The sequence below is a fragment of the Budorcas taxicolor genome, chromosome 17, assembly GCF_023091745.1.
Source record: "Budorcas taxicolor isolate Tak-1 chromosome 17, Takin1.1, whole genome shotgun sequence".
In the NCBI taxonomy this organism is placed as follows: domain Eukaryota; kingdom Metazoa; phylum Chordata; class Mammalia; order Artiodactyla; family Bovidae; genus Budorcas; species Budorcas taxicolor.
In genome coordinates this window covers 62060001-62077622 of record NC_068926.1, presented here as the reverse complement: position 1 = coordinate 62077622, position 17622 = coordinate 62060001, and the positions used below count along the sequence as shown (strand labels likewise).

Genomic DNA, 17622 nt, shown 5'->3' with positions numbered 1-17622 from the left:
TGTTGGCTCCCATGATCTGTCCCACCCTGCCAGAATTACGGCACTGATCAAGCTTAAAGTGGGGGACAGGGGTATCTCCAGCTAAGAACACCAGAGACTTCTACTGTTCCTAGCCAAAGTTCAGTGGGTTGGTTGTTTGTTTGTTTTAATGAATACTGCTTCTTAATCTGTTATATCCCTTTGGTCAATTTCCAGAGTCTAGAAATACTTTTTTAGTTGGTATTTTAATTTTGTAGAAAGAGTTATTTGTGATAATTCAGTTCATCACTGCTTTATCAAGAGAGGATTTGCTGAGCTACTCACTACTCCATACATACCACTGTAGTTGACTCTGAAGTCATGAGACTTTAAATTAATATTAACAATTAACAATTCTTAATATTAAGAACTTTAATATTAAGAAATCTAAAGGCCATTTGCTGGATATTCTATCAAATTGTAAGTCTGTGTATAAGTAGGTTGTTTTTAAAGCAAAACATAACAGCTTATATAATCCCATGCCAAATACAAAGAGTGAATTTCTGTACTAAAGTTCTGACAATTCAGAAGGGTCGTAACAATTTCCTTTTAAAAAAAGTCTGTGGACCACCTCAAAAGCTCTATTTATTTACACATTTATTTATTTAATCATAAACCAACCAGATAACAAGAATTCTAAATTTGAAGAGGGAAGGCTGCTGACACACTTTGCTGCTTGGGGTACATTCCCACTTATACTGCTGCTGTGCTGTCTCTTATTTCCCGGGGGAGAATCTCTTCCTGTAGGACAATGAGTGCACCCACCTTTGGGCTCAGTGATGATATGGCTGACTCCAAGTCTCTGGCAGACGTAATGGAAGGCCTGATTCCCAGGATTACACCACTGATCGATATAGTCATTCGAGCATGTCCACAGCATGTTGTTCACTGTATCATAACAGGCACCTGCAAAAACAGCAAGCTTTATACAACTATCACGTCATTATCTGCTGGATATATACTTCTCATAAGCACTGCTAAAGAGTGGAAGGGCAAGAATGCTCCCCAGAGATGGCAAAGCAGTAGACTGGGGCTCAAAGGATTCAGTCTACTTGGCTTAACTCATATGTGAGAATGGAATAGTCGCAAGGAATAGAAAGTTTTTAGTCACTGACTTACATGTGACCTTTTCAACTCCAAAAAGGATTCAAGTGGCTTACATTAAAACCCAGGTACAATAGGACTAGTTAACATTAACACACAGTAAAAGCCTTAGTAACTGAACCCTAAACTCAGAATCAAGTTTCCTAGGTGCCAATGCAAACAGAATATCCAATATATTACATAATGCTCATCTTCTAACAATAAGAAGTATACCAAACCCTTAGGGGAAAGAAGTTTCTTTACGGCATGAACTTGAGAAAAATTTGTTATAGGATCATCATATAACCTATAACGGACAGTATCTTCAACCATAATTTATGCAGAGGAATTTCACATAGGGCAATTTCTTATATTAATCCTCACAACTAAAAAGTAGCATAAAAAAATTCTTTCAAGGAAACTAGAATACCATAGAGAACCAGCAAGACTTTTTGAGAGAAACTGCTAAAATTTTGAATTTTCCAAGGACAATAAATGTGGGCTTTCAATTCTTACCCAATCCTGGTACAAGAGCACCACGCCCCAAGGAGCTTCCAGCAGCATCTATGAGGTCGGCACGGCTTGTGAATTGACCATCCGAAATATTATACACCAAGCTAGAGGCGAGGACTTCAGAAACAAACAGTTTAGTAAGCCTTGAGATGAATGATGGTGAGTTAAATTTTAGCCTCTTAATATAAAGATATATAAATATGACATATAATGTAAAGACAAAAATATGAAGAAAGCTGAGCACCGAAGAATTGATGCTTTTGAACTGTGGTGTTGGAGAAGACTCTTGAGAGTCCCTTGGACTGCAAGGAGATCCAACCAGTTCATTCTTAAAGGAGATCAGCCCTGGGTGTTCCTTGGAAGGAATGATGCTAAAGCTGAAACTCCAGTACTTTGGCCACCTCATGGGAAGAGTTGACTCACTGGAAAAGACTCTGATGCTGGGAGGGATTGGGGGCAGGAGGAAAAGGGGACGACAGGGGATGAGATGGCTGGATGGCATCACTGACTCGATGGACGTGACTGTGAGTGAACTCCGGGAAATGGTGATGGACAGGGAGGCCTGGCGCGCTGCGATTCATGGGGTCACAAAGAGTCGGGAACGACTGAGCAACTGAACTGAACTGATAAAGATTTTCATCAAAATCACATCTTTTTTTGGTTGTCTATTGGTGTAACAGTGAGGAGACAAAAGACACATGTTAAGATCACACACACACAAAAAAACTGTCATAGTCTCTTCCAATGTAGTGAACCATATTTTTTTCTTTTTTCCCAGTTGTTTGACTCCACAAAATTCAGAAGGCACTAATGGACAGCCAACCCATCCCCATGGTGCCCAGAGTGAAGACAAGTCAGCTTAGACACATGATGGACGAAAATCCCACTACTCAGAGCTCCAAGCAGTAAGAGCAACAGCCATCAAAGTGAAGTATATTTTTGAAAGTGTTTTTAAAACAGCAACTTTTACATACGGGTTTTTTCAATATAGATTGTCAAAAGGGTAATTGCAAGAGGGGTTATGATCATTAACATCACAAAGTAGCAACATTTACAAGCAATACTTTACATACATTTGGTGCTCAATAAAGGTCAGAGGGTGTTCAAACACAGGTCAGTTGCTATCCTTCCCAGTACTGGCTCTAAAGTTTGGAGAGATTTTGGCCTTTTCCCTTAACAAAGGAGAGTGCAGTGATGACAGGCATGCACTTCAGGATTCTGAATTTGAATTCTAGCTCTACCACTTCTGTGTGACCCTGGCAAATTTACTGAACCTCTCAGTTGCCCCACGTGTAAAGTGGAGATAATAAAAGTATCTACTTTATATAGTTATCGTGAAGATTAAGTGAGTTAAAAAACACGTCAAGGATCTACACCAGCACACATATGCTAGCTGCTAATTTTTCTCCTGAAAAGGCTTTATTGGGACAGAGGGGAGGGGGCTCAGTCCTTCTTGGCTGCTGCTTTCCTCACGGTGGCCGGGACATTACTCAGCTCCTCTCTCTCCCTCTCGGCATGGATGTACGTCCCCACCTTTTTTCTTGATGAACTTGAGGGCCCGCTTGTTCTTGGGAGACCTTGGCATGCCGCTCCATGGCATGCTGCTCCTCGGGGGCAAAGGTGCACACCTTCTGCATCATGTCTAGTGGGGCTGTTCTTGTTCTTGGTCACCTGGTGGCCCTTGCTGACGCCCCTGGCTAGGGGGTAGCCCAGAGCCATAGTCACTGCTCTTCAATGGCTGCTGTGGCAGATGGGCTGGCTCTATTACTGATGTTATTTTTCTTCCCCACTTTTCAACAGAAAATCCGAGCAGTGACTCTCAAATTTCTTGTTTTTAGCTGCATCACCCTAGTAATCTAGATTCTTATCACGACTGACTTGAGCTGTGATCTAAACGGCACTCTTTGTTTCTTTTCTATTTTCTATTGTTCTGTCCTGCACACCAACAAACGGTCTTCTCCAAATCTCTTTTTGATTGTGTTTCCCATGCATATGCCTTTCCCCATGTGGCCACTTACATGAATAACAGCCATTTTTCAGGACAAATTCAAAACTTCATGAAGTCTCTCCCTTCTACCCCACTCGACAATGACCCTGTCTTTCTCTGATTCTGCAGCATTTACATCTGCTCCCCATGGTTCAGGCACTGAACACAGCATCGTGCTTCGTTTTCCAGTTGTTTCACACGCAGACATCATTTCTCCTAACCAGACTATGAGCTCCTCAAGGCAAACACCACTTTTTCCACTTACTGAGTAGCCTCCACAATGACCACTGTGGAAGAGGGCACAAAAGGAATTTCAGCATTTATCTGTTGGTCTAAAATAGAATCATTGAGTAAGCTATAACCTCATGAAAAAATGGCACCATGAAGACCTGTTTTAATCAAGTGGGGCTAATTTCAATTGAGTGGGGGAAAAAAACCATGCCAAGGAAACTAAAAAAAAAGTTTAAGATGATTAATGATCAATGAAAAGACAAATAATCCAATTTCAAAATGGACAAAGAATTTGAATAGATGTTTCTCCAAAGAATATACAAAAAGTCAATGAGCACAAGAAAAGATGTTCAACATCATTAATTGCTGCTGCTGCTGCTGCTGCTAAGTTGCCTCAGTTGTGTCCGACTCTGTGTGAGCCCAGAGAAGGCAGCCCACCAGGCTCCCCCGTCCCTGGGATTCTCCAGGCAAGAACACTGGAGTGGGTTGCCATTTCCTTCTCCAATGCATGAAAGTGAAAAGTGAAAGTGAAGTCACTCAGTCATGTCCGACTCTTCGCGACCCCATGGACTGCAGCCTACCAGGCTCCTCCATCCATGGGATTTTCCAGGCAAGAGTACTGGAGTGGAGTGCTATCGCCTTCTCTGTCATTAATTGCTAGGGAAATGCAAATCAAAACCACAATGAGATACTACTTCATATCCACTAGGATGGCTAGTAAAACAACAAAAACAACAAAAAAGGAAAATAACAAATGTTAGAGACAATGTGGAAAAACTGGAACCATTGCTAATGAGCCTCTAAAATGGTACAGCCACGGGAAACCAGTTCAGCAGTCCCTCGAAAAGATTAAACATAGAGGTACCACAGGACCCAGAATTTTCCTCTTACACATACACCCAAGAGAAATGACAACATGTCCACACAAAAACTTGTACATGAATGTTCATAGTAGCATTACTCAAAAGAGCCAAAAAGCAGAAACAACTCAAATGTCAATGCAGTATATCCATACAATCAAATATGATTTGGCCAAGAAAGAAATGAAGCAATGATTTGTGCTACAGCTTGGATGAAACTTGGGAACATTACGTTTCAGTTAAAGAAAAAGCCAGTCACCAAGTCTGAGGAGGCCTTACAAATAGCTGTGAAAAGAAGAGAAGCAAAAAGCAAAGGAGAAAAGGAAAGATATACCCATTTGAATGCAGAGTTCCAAAGAATAGCAAGGAGAGATAAGAAAGCCTCCCTCAGCGATCAGTGCAAAGAAATAGAGGAAAACAACAGAATGGGAAAGACTAAAGATCTCTTCAAGAAAATTAGAGATACCAAGGGAACATTTCATGCAAAGATGGGCTCAATAAAGGACAGAAATGGTATGACATGAAAGAAACAGAAGATATTAAGAAGAGGTGGCAAGAATATACAGACGAACTGAACAAAAAAGATCTTCATGACCCAGATAACCACGATGGTGTGATCATTCACCTAGAGCCAGACATCCTGGAATGTGAAGTCAAGTGGGCCTTAGAAAGCATCACTACGAACAAAGCTAGTGGAGGTGATGGAATTCCAGTTGAGCTATTTCAAATCCTGAAAGATGATGCTGTGAAAGTGCTGCACTCAATATGCCAGCAAATTTGGAAAACTCAGCAATGGCCACAGGACTGGAAAAGGTCAGTTTTCATTCCAATCCCAAACAAAGGAAATGCCAAAGAATGCTCAAACTACCACACAATTGCACTCATCTCACACGCTAATAAAGTAATGCTCAAAATTCTCTAAGTCAGGCTTCAGCAATACATAAACCGTGAGCTTCCAGATGTTCAAGCTGGTTATAGAAAAGGCAGAGGAACCAGAGATCAAATTACCAACATCTGCTGGATCATCAGAAAAGCAAGAGAGTTCCAGAAAAACATCTGTGTCTTCTTTATTGACTATGCCAAAGCCTTTGACTGTGTGGATTACAATAAACTGTGGAAAATTCTGAAAGAGATGGGAATACCAGACCACATGACCTGCCTCTTGAGAAACCTGTATGCAGGTCAGGAAGCAAGTTAGAACTGGACATGGAACAACAGACTTGTTCCAAATAGGAAAAGGAGTACATCAAGGCTGTATATTGTCACCCTGCTTATTTAACTTATATACAGAGTACATCATGAAAAACGCTGGGCTGGAAGAAACACAAGCTGGAATCAAGATTGCTGGGAGAAATATCAATAACCTCAGATATGCAGATGACACCACCCTTATGGCAGAAAGTGAAGAGGAACTAAAGAGCCTCTTCATGAAAGTGAAAGAGGAGAGTGAAAAAGTTGACTTAAAACTCAACATTCAGAAAATAAAGATCATGGCATCTGGTCCCATCACTTCATGGCAAATAGATGGGGAAACAGTGGCTGACTTTATTTTTGGGGGGCTCCCAAATCACTGTGGATGGTGATTGCAGCCATGAAATTAAAAGATGCTTACTCCTTGGAAGGAAAGTTATGACCAACCTAGAAAGCATATTAAAAAGCAGAGACACTCTTTGTCAAAAAAGGTCTGTCTAGTCAAGGCTATGGTTTTTCCAGTGGTCATGTATGGATGTGAGAGTTGGACTATAAAGAAAGCTGAGTGCAGAAGAATTGATGCTTTTGAACTGTGGTGTTGGAGAAGACTCTTGAGAGTCCCTTGGACTGCAAGGAGATCCAACCAGTCCATCCTAAAGGAGATTAGTCCTGGGTGTTCATTGGAAGGACTGATGTTGAAGCTGAAACTCCAATACTTTGGCCACCTGATGCGAAGAGCTGACTCATTTGAAAAGACCCTGATGCTGGGGAAGGTTATGGGCAGGAGGAGAAGGGGACGACAGAGGATGAGATGGTTGGATGGCATCACCGACTCAATGTTCATGAGTTTGGGTAGGCTCCAGGATTTGGTGATGCACAGGGAGGCCTGGCGTGTTGCAGTCCATGGGGTTGCAAAGAGTTGGACAAGACGGAGTGACTGAACTGAACTGAAAAGCACATATATTACATAATTCCACATATATAGAAAGTCCATAGTCAGAATGCACACTGGTGGAGGCCACAGGCTGGGTGAGGGGGTGGGGAAAGGAGTGGCTGCTAATGGGTATGGGGTTTCTTTTTGGAGTGATAGAAATGTTTTATAATTAGATAGTGGTGATGGTTGGACAACTCTAAATATACAAAACCACTGAACTGTATATTTTAAATGGGTAAATTTTATGGTATGTAAGTTATATTTTAATCATGATAGTATACCTCCCTCTTTTATAAAAATATGTGTACACTTAACACTAATGAATTTTTGCACACTATTTTGTATCATATACATTTTTTGCTTAACATTTCAGACACATATGTGTCCTAAAATGGAGGCATTTCACAGACCTTTGCTTTTTACATGTTTTATTTTGTATTTGGGGTACAGCCAATTAACAATGTTGTGACAGTTTCAACTGAACAGCAAAGGGACTGAGCCATACATATACACGTATCCATTTTCCCCCCAAACTTCTTTCCTGTCTAGGTTGTTACATAACATAGAGCCGACTTCCCTGTGCTATACAGTAGGACCTTGCTGGTTATCCATGTTAAACATAGCAGTGTGTACATGTCTATCCCAAACTCCCTAACTATCCCTTGCCCCCATCCTTCCCTCCAGGAACCATAAGTTTGTTCTCTCATAGACTTATTTTAATAGCTCTATGGTGGGTAGAGTTCTTGCTGTGTCATAAATAAATAAAGTGATGACAGATTATTTTATTTCCTAAGATCTTTCTGACCTCGTTATTATTTTGAGTAATTTTACAGGACAATAGTTTTCAGAAGTGTACTATTACATCATCTACAAAAATTCTATTTTTCATTCCTCCTAGCCTCTGATGATACTGATAGGGTGTTTTGTTGCTATCAAAGAGCTTTTGCAAACAAACATTTAAGAGAGTAAGTGCAAAATCACTATTAGGAAAAACCTTAAATTTCAGAGTTGGAGACAAATTGGGAAAAGAGCCATAAATAAAGTTCACTTACTTTTTAAAGACGACAAACCACTTGTTCCACCAAAAAGAGATCGGGTGGCAGAGCTGCCTGATCCCCCTGGAGGTGGGACCAGCATCACCAAATAGGTACCACAGGTATAAATGGGTGTCTTCCGAAGCATTTTTAGAGGAAGTCCACAGCTAGTATTTGCTGGTAAAAAGAATGAAAATGGTGAGTAACAGCAGTTGACACAGATTAATTTGATTACCAAACCAAATTAGAGTATGACAAGGGGGCCCCAAATTCTAGCAAGGATATACTAAGATTCAGAAAATAGAGCAAAAAATAATACGCTAATGCAAAAATAATGATCTTCTAGCTCCACAGCCTGGCCCCAAGCCCCCTGGTTCTATGATCTGAACATTTCTCAAAGGTGTTCCCAGTACTCAATATGCCCTTATGGCTCTAAAAAATCTTTCAAAGGAATGAATCCTCACATGGACTAAATCTCAAAATAAAAGAAGAATCCTATTGTTTATATTTTCCCCTAGGAAACTGTGCTCCAGTAGAGATCTTTTCATTTTATACAGAACAAATTATTAATAGGCTTGTGATATTTCATTCATTATAAACAGCTTTAAACATGGAATCAGCCAGAAATTTCAACCCATAACCAGTTAATAAAAGCTTTCACAGTATCGACCACAAAATAATTTTATGCCTGCAGGATTTATAACCCATGATGCCTTTTCTTTCTTTTTTTTTTTTTAGGATCAGTGACATAAATTATCATTAAGAAAATAATTATAAAGTAAAAATAAAAATTTTTTAAAATAATTATTGTTATTGTTTATAATTAAAAGGTATAAAATGTACTTTAATTTCCCTTACTCACTGGCAGATATGAAAACGTAGGGTGAACTGAAGGATTTTCTATGTATTAGTTTAGTGAGGATTGATGATGGCAGCAGAAAGTCAATCAGAGTGTTTTACCTAGGAAGCTGTCAGGGTATAAAATATAACTGCCTACATAGACATAAAATAATCTTTAGATGGTTTAGATTAGAAAAGTGAGACAAGTGAAATCTAATCTGTCATTGCTTTGAATGCTTGTGCTTCTAAATTCCATTTTTTAAAACTTCAAGCCTCCAGCAAATATATTCTTCATTTAGGACATAAATCCAGTAGCATAAATTTCCATAAGTAAGAAACCCTAAAAAGCTAGCAACTTTGTGAGCATAACATTTTCACTGAGATTTTTTTTTTAATAGACATACCCTTATTAACATAGTAAGAGGTATTAGTTTACCACAGAATAAAAAATCCTAGACCTTCTGAATGTTGAATAATTGTCAAAAATTCACTTAGCCTATTACTGGTGAATTTTTATGTAACAACAGCGTGTTTAAATGAATACATCAAGAATGTACATAGAAGTGCAGTGATTGAGATCACATATTTAGAATACAAATAATAGTTTCAGAGGAACTAAATATACCTCGCCTACTGAGTCCTCTTTTTGATATCACTCATATTTTCTTAGGTAACAAGAAAATAGCATTTCTATTGTGCAGGTAGGATTCAATTTTCTTCCAAGGGACAAGCCCAGATCAAGCCTTTAGCTTATCGAGAAAACATTTATTTAGGTAATAAGGACTGCTCTCTACAAAGTATTGCCTATAACTCAAATTATCCAAAGAACCAAGTTATAATAACTATTAATAAATTTCTAACTTGTATTTGATATAATAGAGACCTGTAGAAGTAAAATATTATCCTTAAATTCTAATATGGACTAATAAATGTTTAAAATTTGATAGTCTCACAAAGAATTAATCACAAATATTTTTCTTAACATTTCAATATACAAAAGAATGAAAACATAAACTTGCATTAAATTCATTAAACATATATTTATTCAGATCATTTTTCTCTACATGGCATCTTTTTCTAGCCTTATCTTTTACTACAGGTCATGATTTGTTATTAATTCATGTAGTTGATATGTAATATGAAAACTCTCCAAGAATAATGGTTCTTGACTTTTGGCAGGGGGGTCATAAGTGACCATGAAACTCTGATGAAAATTATGATGATACACATACTATGTTATTTAAAACTTTGGGAAAGGATGCTTACGAAACACTGAATTCTTACCCTAGTTAAGGATTCCTGCTTTAAAGATACAGAACAGTGTGTTTAGAAGGCTACCTTTTACTGAGAAAAGAACAATAAAAAATACATAAATGTATCTTTCTACATGAATTTAATTTCTCTTTGCATTAAAGAAACCAACAACTCTGCCAGGATAAATAGAAACTAATAAATAGAGCTACCTATAGGGGGCAGGGTGGGGGCAAATAACAGAATACACCAGGATACTGGAGTAAGATTTTTCTGCATGTACCATTTATATTGTTTTCACTTTCAAACTCTGTAAACACATTATCTATTTAAAAATATTACAGTGCAAACACTAAATCCCAAAGTCCAGAAAAATCAATCTCTGTCGGAGAGGGTTTGCCTTTTATTTGCTTGGTCAAGAATATGTTTAGTGAAAGTGGAAGTGTTAGTCGCTCAGTCCTGCCTGACTCTTTGCAACCCCATGGACTATAGCCTGACAGGCTCCTCTGTCCATGGAACTCTCCAGGCAAGAAAACTGGAGTGGGCAGCCATTCCCTTCTCCAGGGGATCTTCTTGACCTGGGAATGAACCCAGGTCTCCTGCACTGCAAGCAGATTCTTTACCCATCCGAGCCATCAGGGAAGCCCATATTTAGTGAAGATGCTGTTAAATGTGAGTTTTTTACGTTCATGAAGCATATACTAAACATGAAAATAATTTATTCTAACAGTAAGGACAAAGTATTTACAATTAAGGAGAGAGCTGTGTTGAATTCTTACAGATTCTTGCTAATTCATGTTCACAGCCAACAGTATGTATTAGCTTGGAATAAAAAAAATGAACAATGACTGGAAGGACACAAAAAGGTGAACTATGTAAAGCAAACTGCTTTGTAAGTCTGTAAGAGCTCAATAACAAGTACTGCCTGAATTCCACAGGCAGCATGCACTAACCACAAGCTGAATCCATCAAGCCATGGAAAGGCATGGAGGAATTGTAAAGGCATACATTATTAAGTGAAAGAAGCCCATATGAAAAGGCTATATTCTGTGTAAATCAGATTATATGATATTCTGTAAAAGGCAAAACTATGAAGACAATAAAAGATCAGTGGTGGCCAGGGTTTGGGGGGTGGAGAGGGATGAATAGGTAGAGTGCAAAGGATTTTTAAGGCTGTACAACTACTCTATGTGATACAATAAGGATGCACACAGGTCATTATGCGTTTGTCCAAACCCATGGAATGTACAACACCAAGAGTGAACCCTAAGGTGAACTGTAGACTCTGGGTGATTATTACGTGTCTCGGTGGGTTCATCGATTGTGACAAGTGCACCACTCTGGTGGGGGATGCTGATAATAAGGGGGGCTGTGCACATGTAGGGGTGGGAGGTACACAAAAAATCTGTACCTTCCTTTAATTTTGCTGCAAACCTAAAACTACTCTAAGACAATACTCTCAAAACATATATAGAGCTGAATGAAGCTGAACAAGGTAAACATGAGATAAGCGAAGGGCAGCCAACCTGCTTGGTCCTCTTTCAGGGTGTTGGAGATGGTGGAGCCGGTGAGGGCAGCCAGTGTTGCGGACGGCGAGGCTCGGTAACGGGACAGTCTGCTCAGGAGCATCTCATTAATGCTTTTTGCAGACTCGCCCTCTTTTCTCATTAGAATTGTGCGTTCCTGAAGTGGGTTGGCTACGAATACACCATTTTCCACCTAATATTTAAGGAAAAAGAAGTTCTTAAATGGAACCTGTTTCCATTCAGTGAGCAAACTTCTCCTTCAGAAGTGTATTGTCACCTGGTTACTCAAAAACATTTCCCCAAACTGTACCTGAGTAGGTGTACACCTCAAAACCTAATTGCTCTACAGAAGCTGAGAACAAAAGGGAAACTATGAGATGTTTGAGAGCTTTCATTTTTAATAGCCCAGATTCTTAAAAGTAATGAGCCGAGTTTAATAGGTTCTACGAAAGGTTGTTGATGAAAATTCCTCATACTGAATTCCACAGGCAGCTCTCACTAATTACAAGCTTCTGACAGGTACAAGTAAGATGAGAGAAAAACAAATCAATCAGGTCTTGATTTACTATTAAGTACAGCTATGAGGATTATATCTTCTTGAAATATAATTAGTGGCTAAAATCCAAACTCTGTAATAACAGCAGTCAACATTAGCCCCAGCTGCTCAGGGATTGGCAGAGCAACAGTGGAGAAAGGCAGACTTTGTCTGCTAAAAATATATGCCAGCTTCAACTGGATCCTTGCTGGTACTTGGCAGTTCTCCTTCATCGTTTGATTATAACCCAGCAGAAGCTCTGGGGTGGTGATTCCAAAATTCTTCCACCAAATTTTCAGTATGGCTTTAAGCAGACCACCTGGCTTTTATTATTACTGAAAAGATCCAGACCACTTACTATAAGCTGCTCCCACTTGTCTCTCTTCCCACTCAAGAATCTTGGTGTTCAGCCTCATTTAATCTTTTTCTCTTAATTCAGAGGAAGAAGCATTTCCACCTCCTTTCTAACTGCCCCCTCAATTATCTCCCATCTGCCCCCTTCACCCTCACAGTCTCCCTCTTTGATCTCCTTTTTGGTTTCAAATATTCACAGGTCTCCAAGATCTTAAAGAAAACACTGGTGGCTCATTGCAATACCATCCCTCTTCTCAACTTCCATTCACTGTCAGATGTCTTAGATATACCTCAAGCAGCCTCTTCACCCACTGCCTGCTCCAGACCAGGCTTCTGGGCCTGGTTGGAGTCTCAGAAACTGGTGCCATGAGTGAAGAGAGGTATAAATAGAGATAAGAAAGAACAGCAGTGCGAAGTGGAAAGGCTTCCAGTAGCAAATAAAAAGCAGTGAAGGAGTCCTAAGTGAAAAGTTGGTAACAGAGAAGAGCCTAGAGGAAGCAAACTGAGGAGCACAGCCAGGCAAGGTTCCTGGAGGGGGATGGACCTGCTGAGGGAGGCTTTTATGAGACGTTCACAAAAGAGAAGTAAAAAGGCTTCTCAGAGTTTGCAAATGCTGTTTCTATTTCCTCACTTCTGCCTCTTAACGCTTTACAGCTACTTAACTCAGTTCCCTCTAACAAGTGAACATTCTTGATGGTCAAGAGGAACCTAAAACCAAAATCATCAAGCTTTTCCTTGTCTTCTGTGTAGGCTGTGCCATGGTTGCCAGAAACCTTGGGGTTGTCCTGCCTCAGTCTCAGCGGCAGAATACAATCCTGGTTTCTTTTCAACATGAACACGTACCTATGTGTAAGGGACTCCTTTAATGAGCAAAGCCAAGACAGTTCCTGCCCTCTGTGTGCTCCTCTTATCTGCTGGTTCCCATCTCCACTTACTTAAACGGGAGCCTGCTTAGGATTAGACCCCGCCTCTGGTTCTAAAACCTTTGCTGGAACACCCTGTCCCTAGATCCTCCTGTGTGTGCCTGGCTCTTTCCTATCATTTAGGTCTTACATAGAATGTCACCTCCTCAAAGAGGCTTTCCATGATTACCAAAGAAGAATCCCCTCCACCCTCTCCTACTCACCCCCACAAGCCAGAGCACAACATCCAGTCATGTTACCTGCACAGCACTTACCATTCTCTGAAATGATCTTACTCATTAATTTATTTATTATTTGACCTTCTACCTCCACTCCACCTTAGCTGAATGCTGGCTCCCCAAGAGCCAGGATCCTGCCTGCCTTGTTTGCTGTCTCATTTCCAGCACTCATGAAGCAGACAGTAAATACTTGAAGCTCTGCTGAATAAACAGATCTGTGTCCTGACTCAAGAGGAGGGCATGCAACCCACTCCAGTATTCTTGCCTGGAAAATCCCATGGACAGAGGAGCCTGGCGGGCTACATCCATGGGGTCACAAAGTCGGACACGACTGAAGAGACAGCATGCACACATGTCCTGACCCAAATCCAATGCTACCTCTCCATGGCAACTCCTACATTGCTATATACAGACCCATCCTTGCTACTGGGATTGAGCACAACTTTTCTAACTGCCTCCCACTCCCCAGCACTTCGGCTGGAATAGCCTCTGTCGCCTAAAACTGAACACATCCACATCTTCCCACACTGTGTTACCCCCACCCTTCAGCTAGATTCACGTTTACCAAGTGTAGCTCTATTTATGTTGCACAACTCTAAATATGACCCTTCAAAGGCATCCAGACTAAAAAATCAATCACTTGGCATTCAAAAGCACTGCCCAATCTGGCTCCATAAGAAAAACAATGGCTAAATTAAGAAAAAGAAAGTCATGCTATTGTGTTTAAGTACTTTGAAAATATTGAAAAGAAAACCTGATAAAGCACCCGTGAGAAGCAAAGAGGACTCAGCTTTGGTGCCCAAATAGTAAATCTGAGAACCTCTATACTTAGCAAAGTATCTCTTTGGGACGAAAAAGCTACTAGTGATTTTGAAAGGAGGGGGACGCGCCTGGGAGGAGTGAGAAGCAGCACGCAGCTAGTGATGACAAGAAGCTTCCCTCTGGCTCCCTTCCTGGCCCAAGCTACCACCTCAAGTCCAGTGACCATCCAGCCTCTCAACTTGGTCTCCCCACTTTGACCCCGTATGTTTTACTACATTAGCCAAAGATTCATTTACAGATGAAAATAAAATTATGTCCTTCCTTGTCTGAAGCCCTGCATCAGCTTCCCAATAAATTTAAAACAAAACTCAAATGGCTGGTAAGGCCCATGGGGTCCAACATCCACTGACCTCCGTGCTTTGGTTTCCCCTTCTCCCCACACTTTCAGGGCACTGCCTTCTGTCCCTCCTCTAAAATGCCTGCATGCTAGGCCTATACTTGGTGATCCCTCTTTCTGGACTGGACTAGTTCTGATTTGCCTGAGACTGTCCTGGTTTTAGCACCAACGGTCCATGTCCTAAGAAACGTCTCAGGTCCTGGCAAATGGGGAGGGTTGGTTGCCGTCTCTGGCAGGATAGATAGCTGCTTCTCATCACTCTCATTTCAGCTCAAATGTGCTTCCTCAGAATGGCCCTCTCTGCCAGGCAAACCGGAGTGGCTCGCCATCTCTACCCCCTCACTCTCTATCGCATTACCCTCTTTTATTTTCTCCCCAGCATTTGCCATAGCTGAAATTATTTTCTTCTTGTGTTTCCTTTCTTACTAACTGCCCACACTCTGATAGAAAACAAAGGCTTATTACCCTGCTACCCAGACAAGGCACTGGATTAACACTGAATGAATGAAGATCATCTCAGCTATCTGAATCATAATTTAAAGAAAATCATAAACCGATGGAGTTCAAGGGGGAGAGGCACCTAGTGCATCCCTTATTATATTGACCATATAGTTAAGAACAGACCTAAGAAAGAGACAAAACAGCAGTAAAACTGTCACTGAATCTATCTGAAGAACAGCAGCTTACAGAAAGCACATGGGCACAGGAAGAGGTCTCAGAGCAAAACAGAACTGAAGATGTAAAACATGGGCCCTGAAAAGGTAAAAGAGAGTCATAGAAGATTCTCAAGCAAGGATGTGTCCAGTGCACAGGTAATGAAATCAGGCAGAAAGAGTCCATGCCTTGGTTATTCTATAATCTTGAAGGAAAAGGTTAAAATTAAGAATAAGGTATTTCCTGCTGATCAACATGTTGGTACCGTCACAGCTGAATTCTGCACCAAAGCAAAAGGGACAAAGAGGGACAGGATTATATTTTACATAAAATAATTTATAAAGAATGGTAAGAAAGGTCTTTTTGATAAGATGATATTTGAGCAGAGACCTAAAAAGAGAGAACTAGCTGTCTGTTTATCTGCAGATGACACTGCACAAGGCCTGGAAGGGAGAACACGTTAGTGCCTGCGTGTCAGCCAGGAGGTCAGGTGGGGCTGGAGTGGAGTGACAGAAGCCCCAAATCACACAGTACTCTTACAGAGGTGAAGGGGGCTGGGAGACACTTTGAAGGTAAAGCAGGCAATATATGCTGACTGGGCAAGGAATCGGGGAAGGAAAAAGAGGAGAGAGAGGGACACAGAGGTCTCTGGCCAGCACTGAAAGGACACAGATGTCATGAAGTGAAACGGGAGAGCCTGAGGCAGAAGCGGATCTGGGGTAAAATCGGGAGTTCGGTACAGGGCATATCTAGCTTGAGGGAACTATCAGACTTCCAACTGGAAAAGTCTCATATCCTGAGCATATACAAACACCCACCCACATCAATATGCATGCAGAGCCTCAGGGACAGGTTTTGGCTGAGAAGCAAAATTGAGCATCATCTGTACAGAGAGGTGTTTAAAGCTATAAGACAGGATGAGATCAACGAGGGAGTACGAGCAGACAGAGTAGACAGAAGGGGTCCTAGAAATAGGTCCTGGCACCCTTGACTGTTGAGAGGTTAGGAAGACAGGGGGTAAGAAACACCAGTGACGAGAGAAGCCCTAAGAGTGTCCCAAAGTCCAAATGAAAACAGTTTCAAGAATGGGGGGGAGTGAGATCATATTAAATACTGCTAGAAGGTCAAGTAAAAAGAAAAGAGAAGTGCCCTTGAATTTACTATTGTGGAAGTCCCTGGGGAACGTGGGAAGAGCTGCTATGGTGGCATGGTGAGACTGCAGCAGGTTCAAGAGCGAACAGAAGGGAAGAAAGTAAAGCAGTAAGAACAAATTATTTCAAGCATATTGCTGTAAAGGGGAACCAAAGATAGCGAAGTGGAGGAGAATGAGGGTCAGGGGAGCTGGTTCTGCTTTTTCAAGACTGAATATCCTCTACTGTATTTATATGCTGTGGTGAATGATCCACTGAGAGAGGAAAGCTAGTATCATAGGAGAAGGCCAATTCCAGAGAGAATCCATACCTGCCCACCACAATTTTTATCACACAGTAGGCAGTGATTGATTACACACAGTGCACTGAACCAAGCTTTCTATACTAAACAATGTAACTTGGAAATTAATTTACTTCAGTCCACACAGACCTGCCCCATGCTTTTTAATGGCTACACAGTGTTCCTTTCTGTGATAGTATCATAAGCAGAAAGCCAGGTAGGTATCTTTGTTTAGCTTCCCAAGTCAGTATGCTGGAATTTGCTAAATTAATGGCAGGTGATGCTTAAAATTTTTTAATCTTACGATGAAAAATTTCAAACATAGGTAAAAATTGTGAATAGTATAATGAACTTTCATATAGTCATCAACCAATTTCAACTATTATCCGGATATAGCCAAATTTGTTTAACCCACCTATCTCTTTTTTACTCCATTTTAAACATGTCCCAGACATCATGAAATTCCACTTCTGAATATTTCACTGTTGCTGCTGCTGCTGCTAAGTCGCTTCAGTCGTGTCCGATTCTGTGCGACCCCAGAGATGGCAGCCCACCAGGCTCCCCCGTCCCTGGGATTCTCCAGGCAAGAACACTGGAGTGGGTTGCCATTTCCTTCTCCAATGCATGAAAGTGAAAAGTGAAAGTGAAGTCACTCAGTCACGTCCGACTCTTCATGACCCCATGGACTGCAGCCTACCAGGCTCCTCCATCCATGGGATTTTCCAGGCAAGAGTACTGGAGTGGGGTGCCATTGCCTTCTCCACACTACTCATCTCTAAAAATATGGACCTTTTCTTATATAATCACAATGCCATTATCATAACTTTAAAAATAAGAATATACTCCTTAGTTTCCTCTAATACTTATTTTATATTCAAAT

General features: G+C 40.8%; 1 protein-coding gene, 1 non-coding gene and 1 pseudogene across 2 annotated transcripts in view; all 3 read right to left on the bottom strand.

The window, feature by feature from the left end:
• Positions 1-17622, bottom strand: part of HECTD4 (HECT domain E3 ubiquitin protein ligase 4) — a 167503-nt gene that overhangs the window by 83343 nt on the left and 66538 nt on the right. Inside the window, exons 8-11 of the mRNA XM_052654305.1 lie at positions 11469-11661; positions 7870-8028; positions 1618-1731; positions 784-924 (exon numbers count right to left, since the gene is read on the bottom strand). Coding sequence (XP_052510265.1) covers positions 784-924; positions 1618-1731; positions 7870-8028; positions 11469-11661 — 607 coding nt within the window. The remainder of the gene's footprint in view (positions 1-783; positions 925-1617; positions 1732-7869; positions 8029-11468; positions 11662-17622) is intronic.
• LOC128062704 (small nucleolar RNA SNORA79) lies at positions 2391-2538 on the bottom strand. The gene has a single exon (XR_008200854.1). It is a non-coding gene; the product is annotated as a small nucleolar RNA SNORA79 (small nucleolar RNA).
• On the bottom strand, positions 3058-3333 carry LOC128062001 (60S ribosomal protein L36-like; annotated as a pseudogene).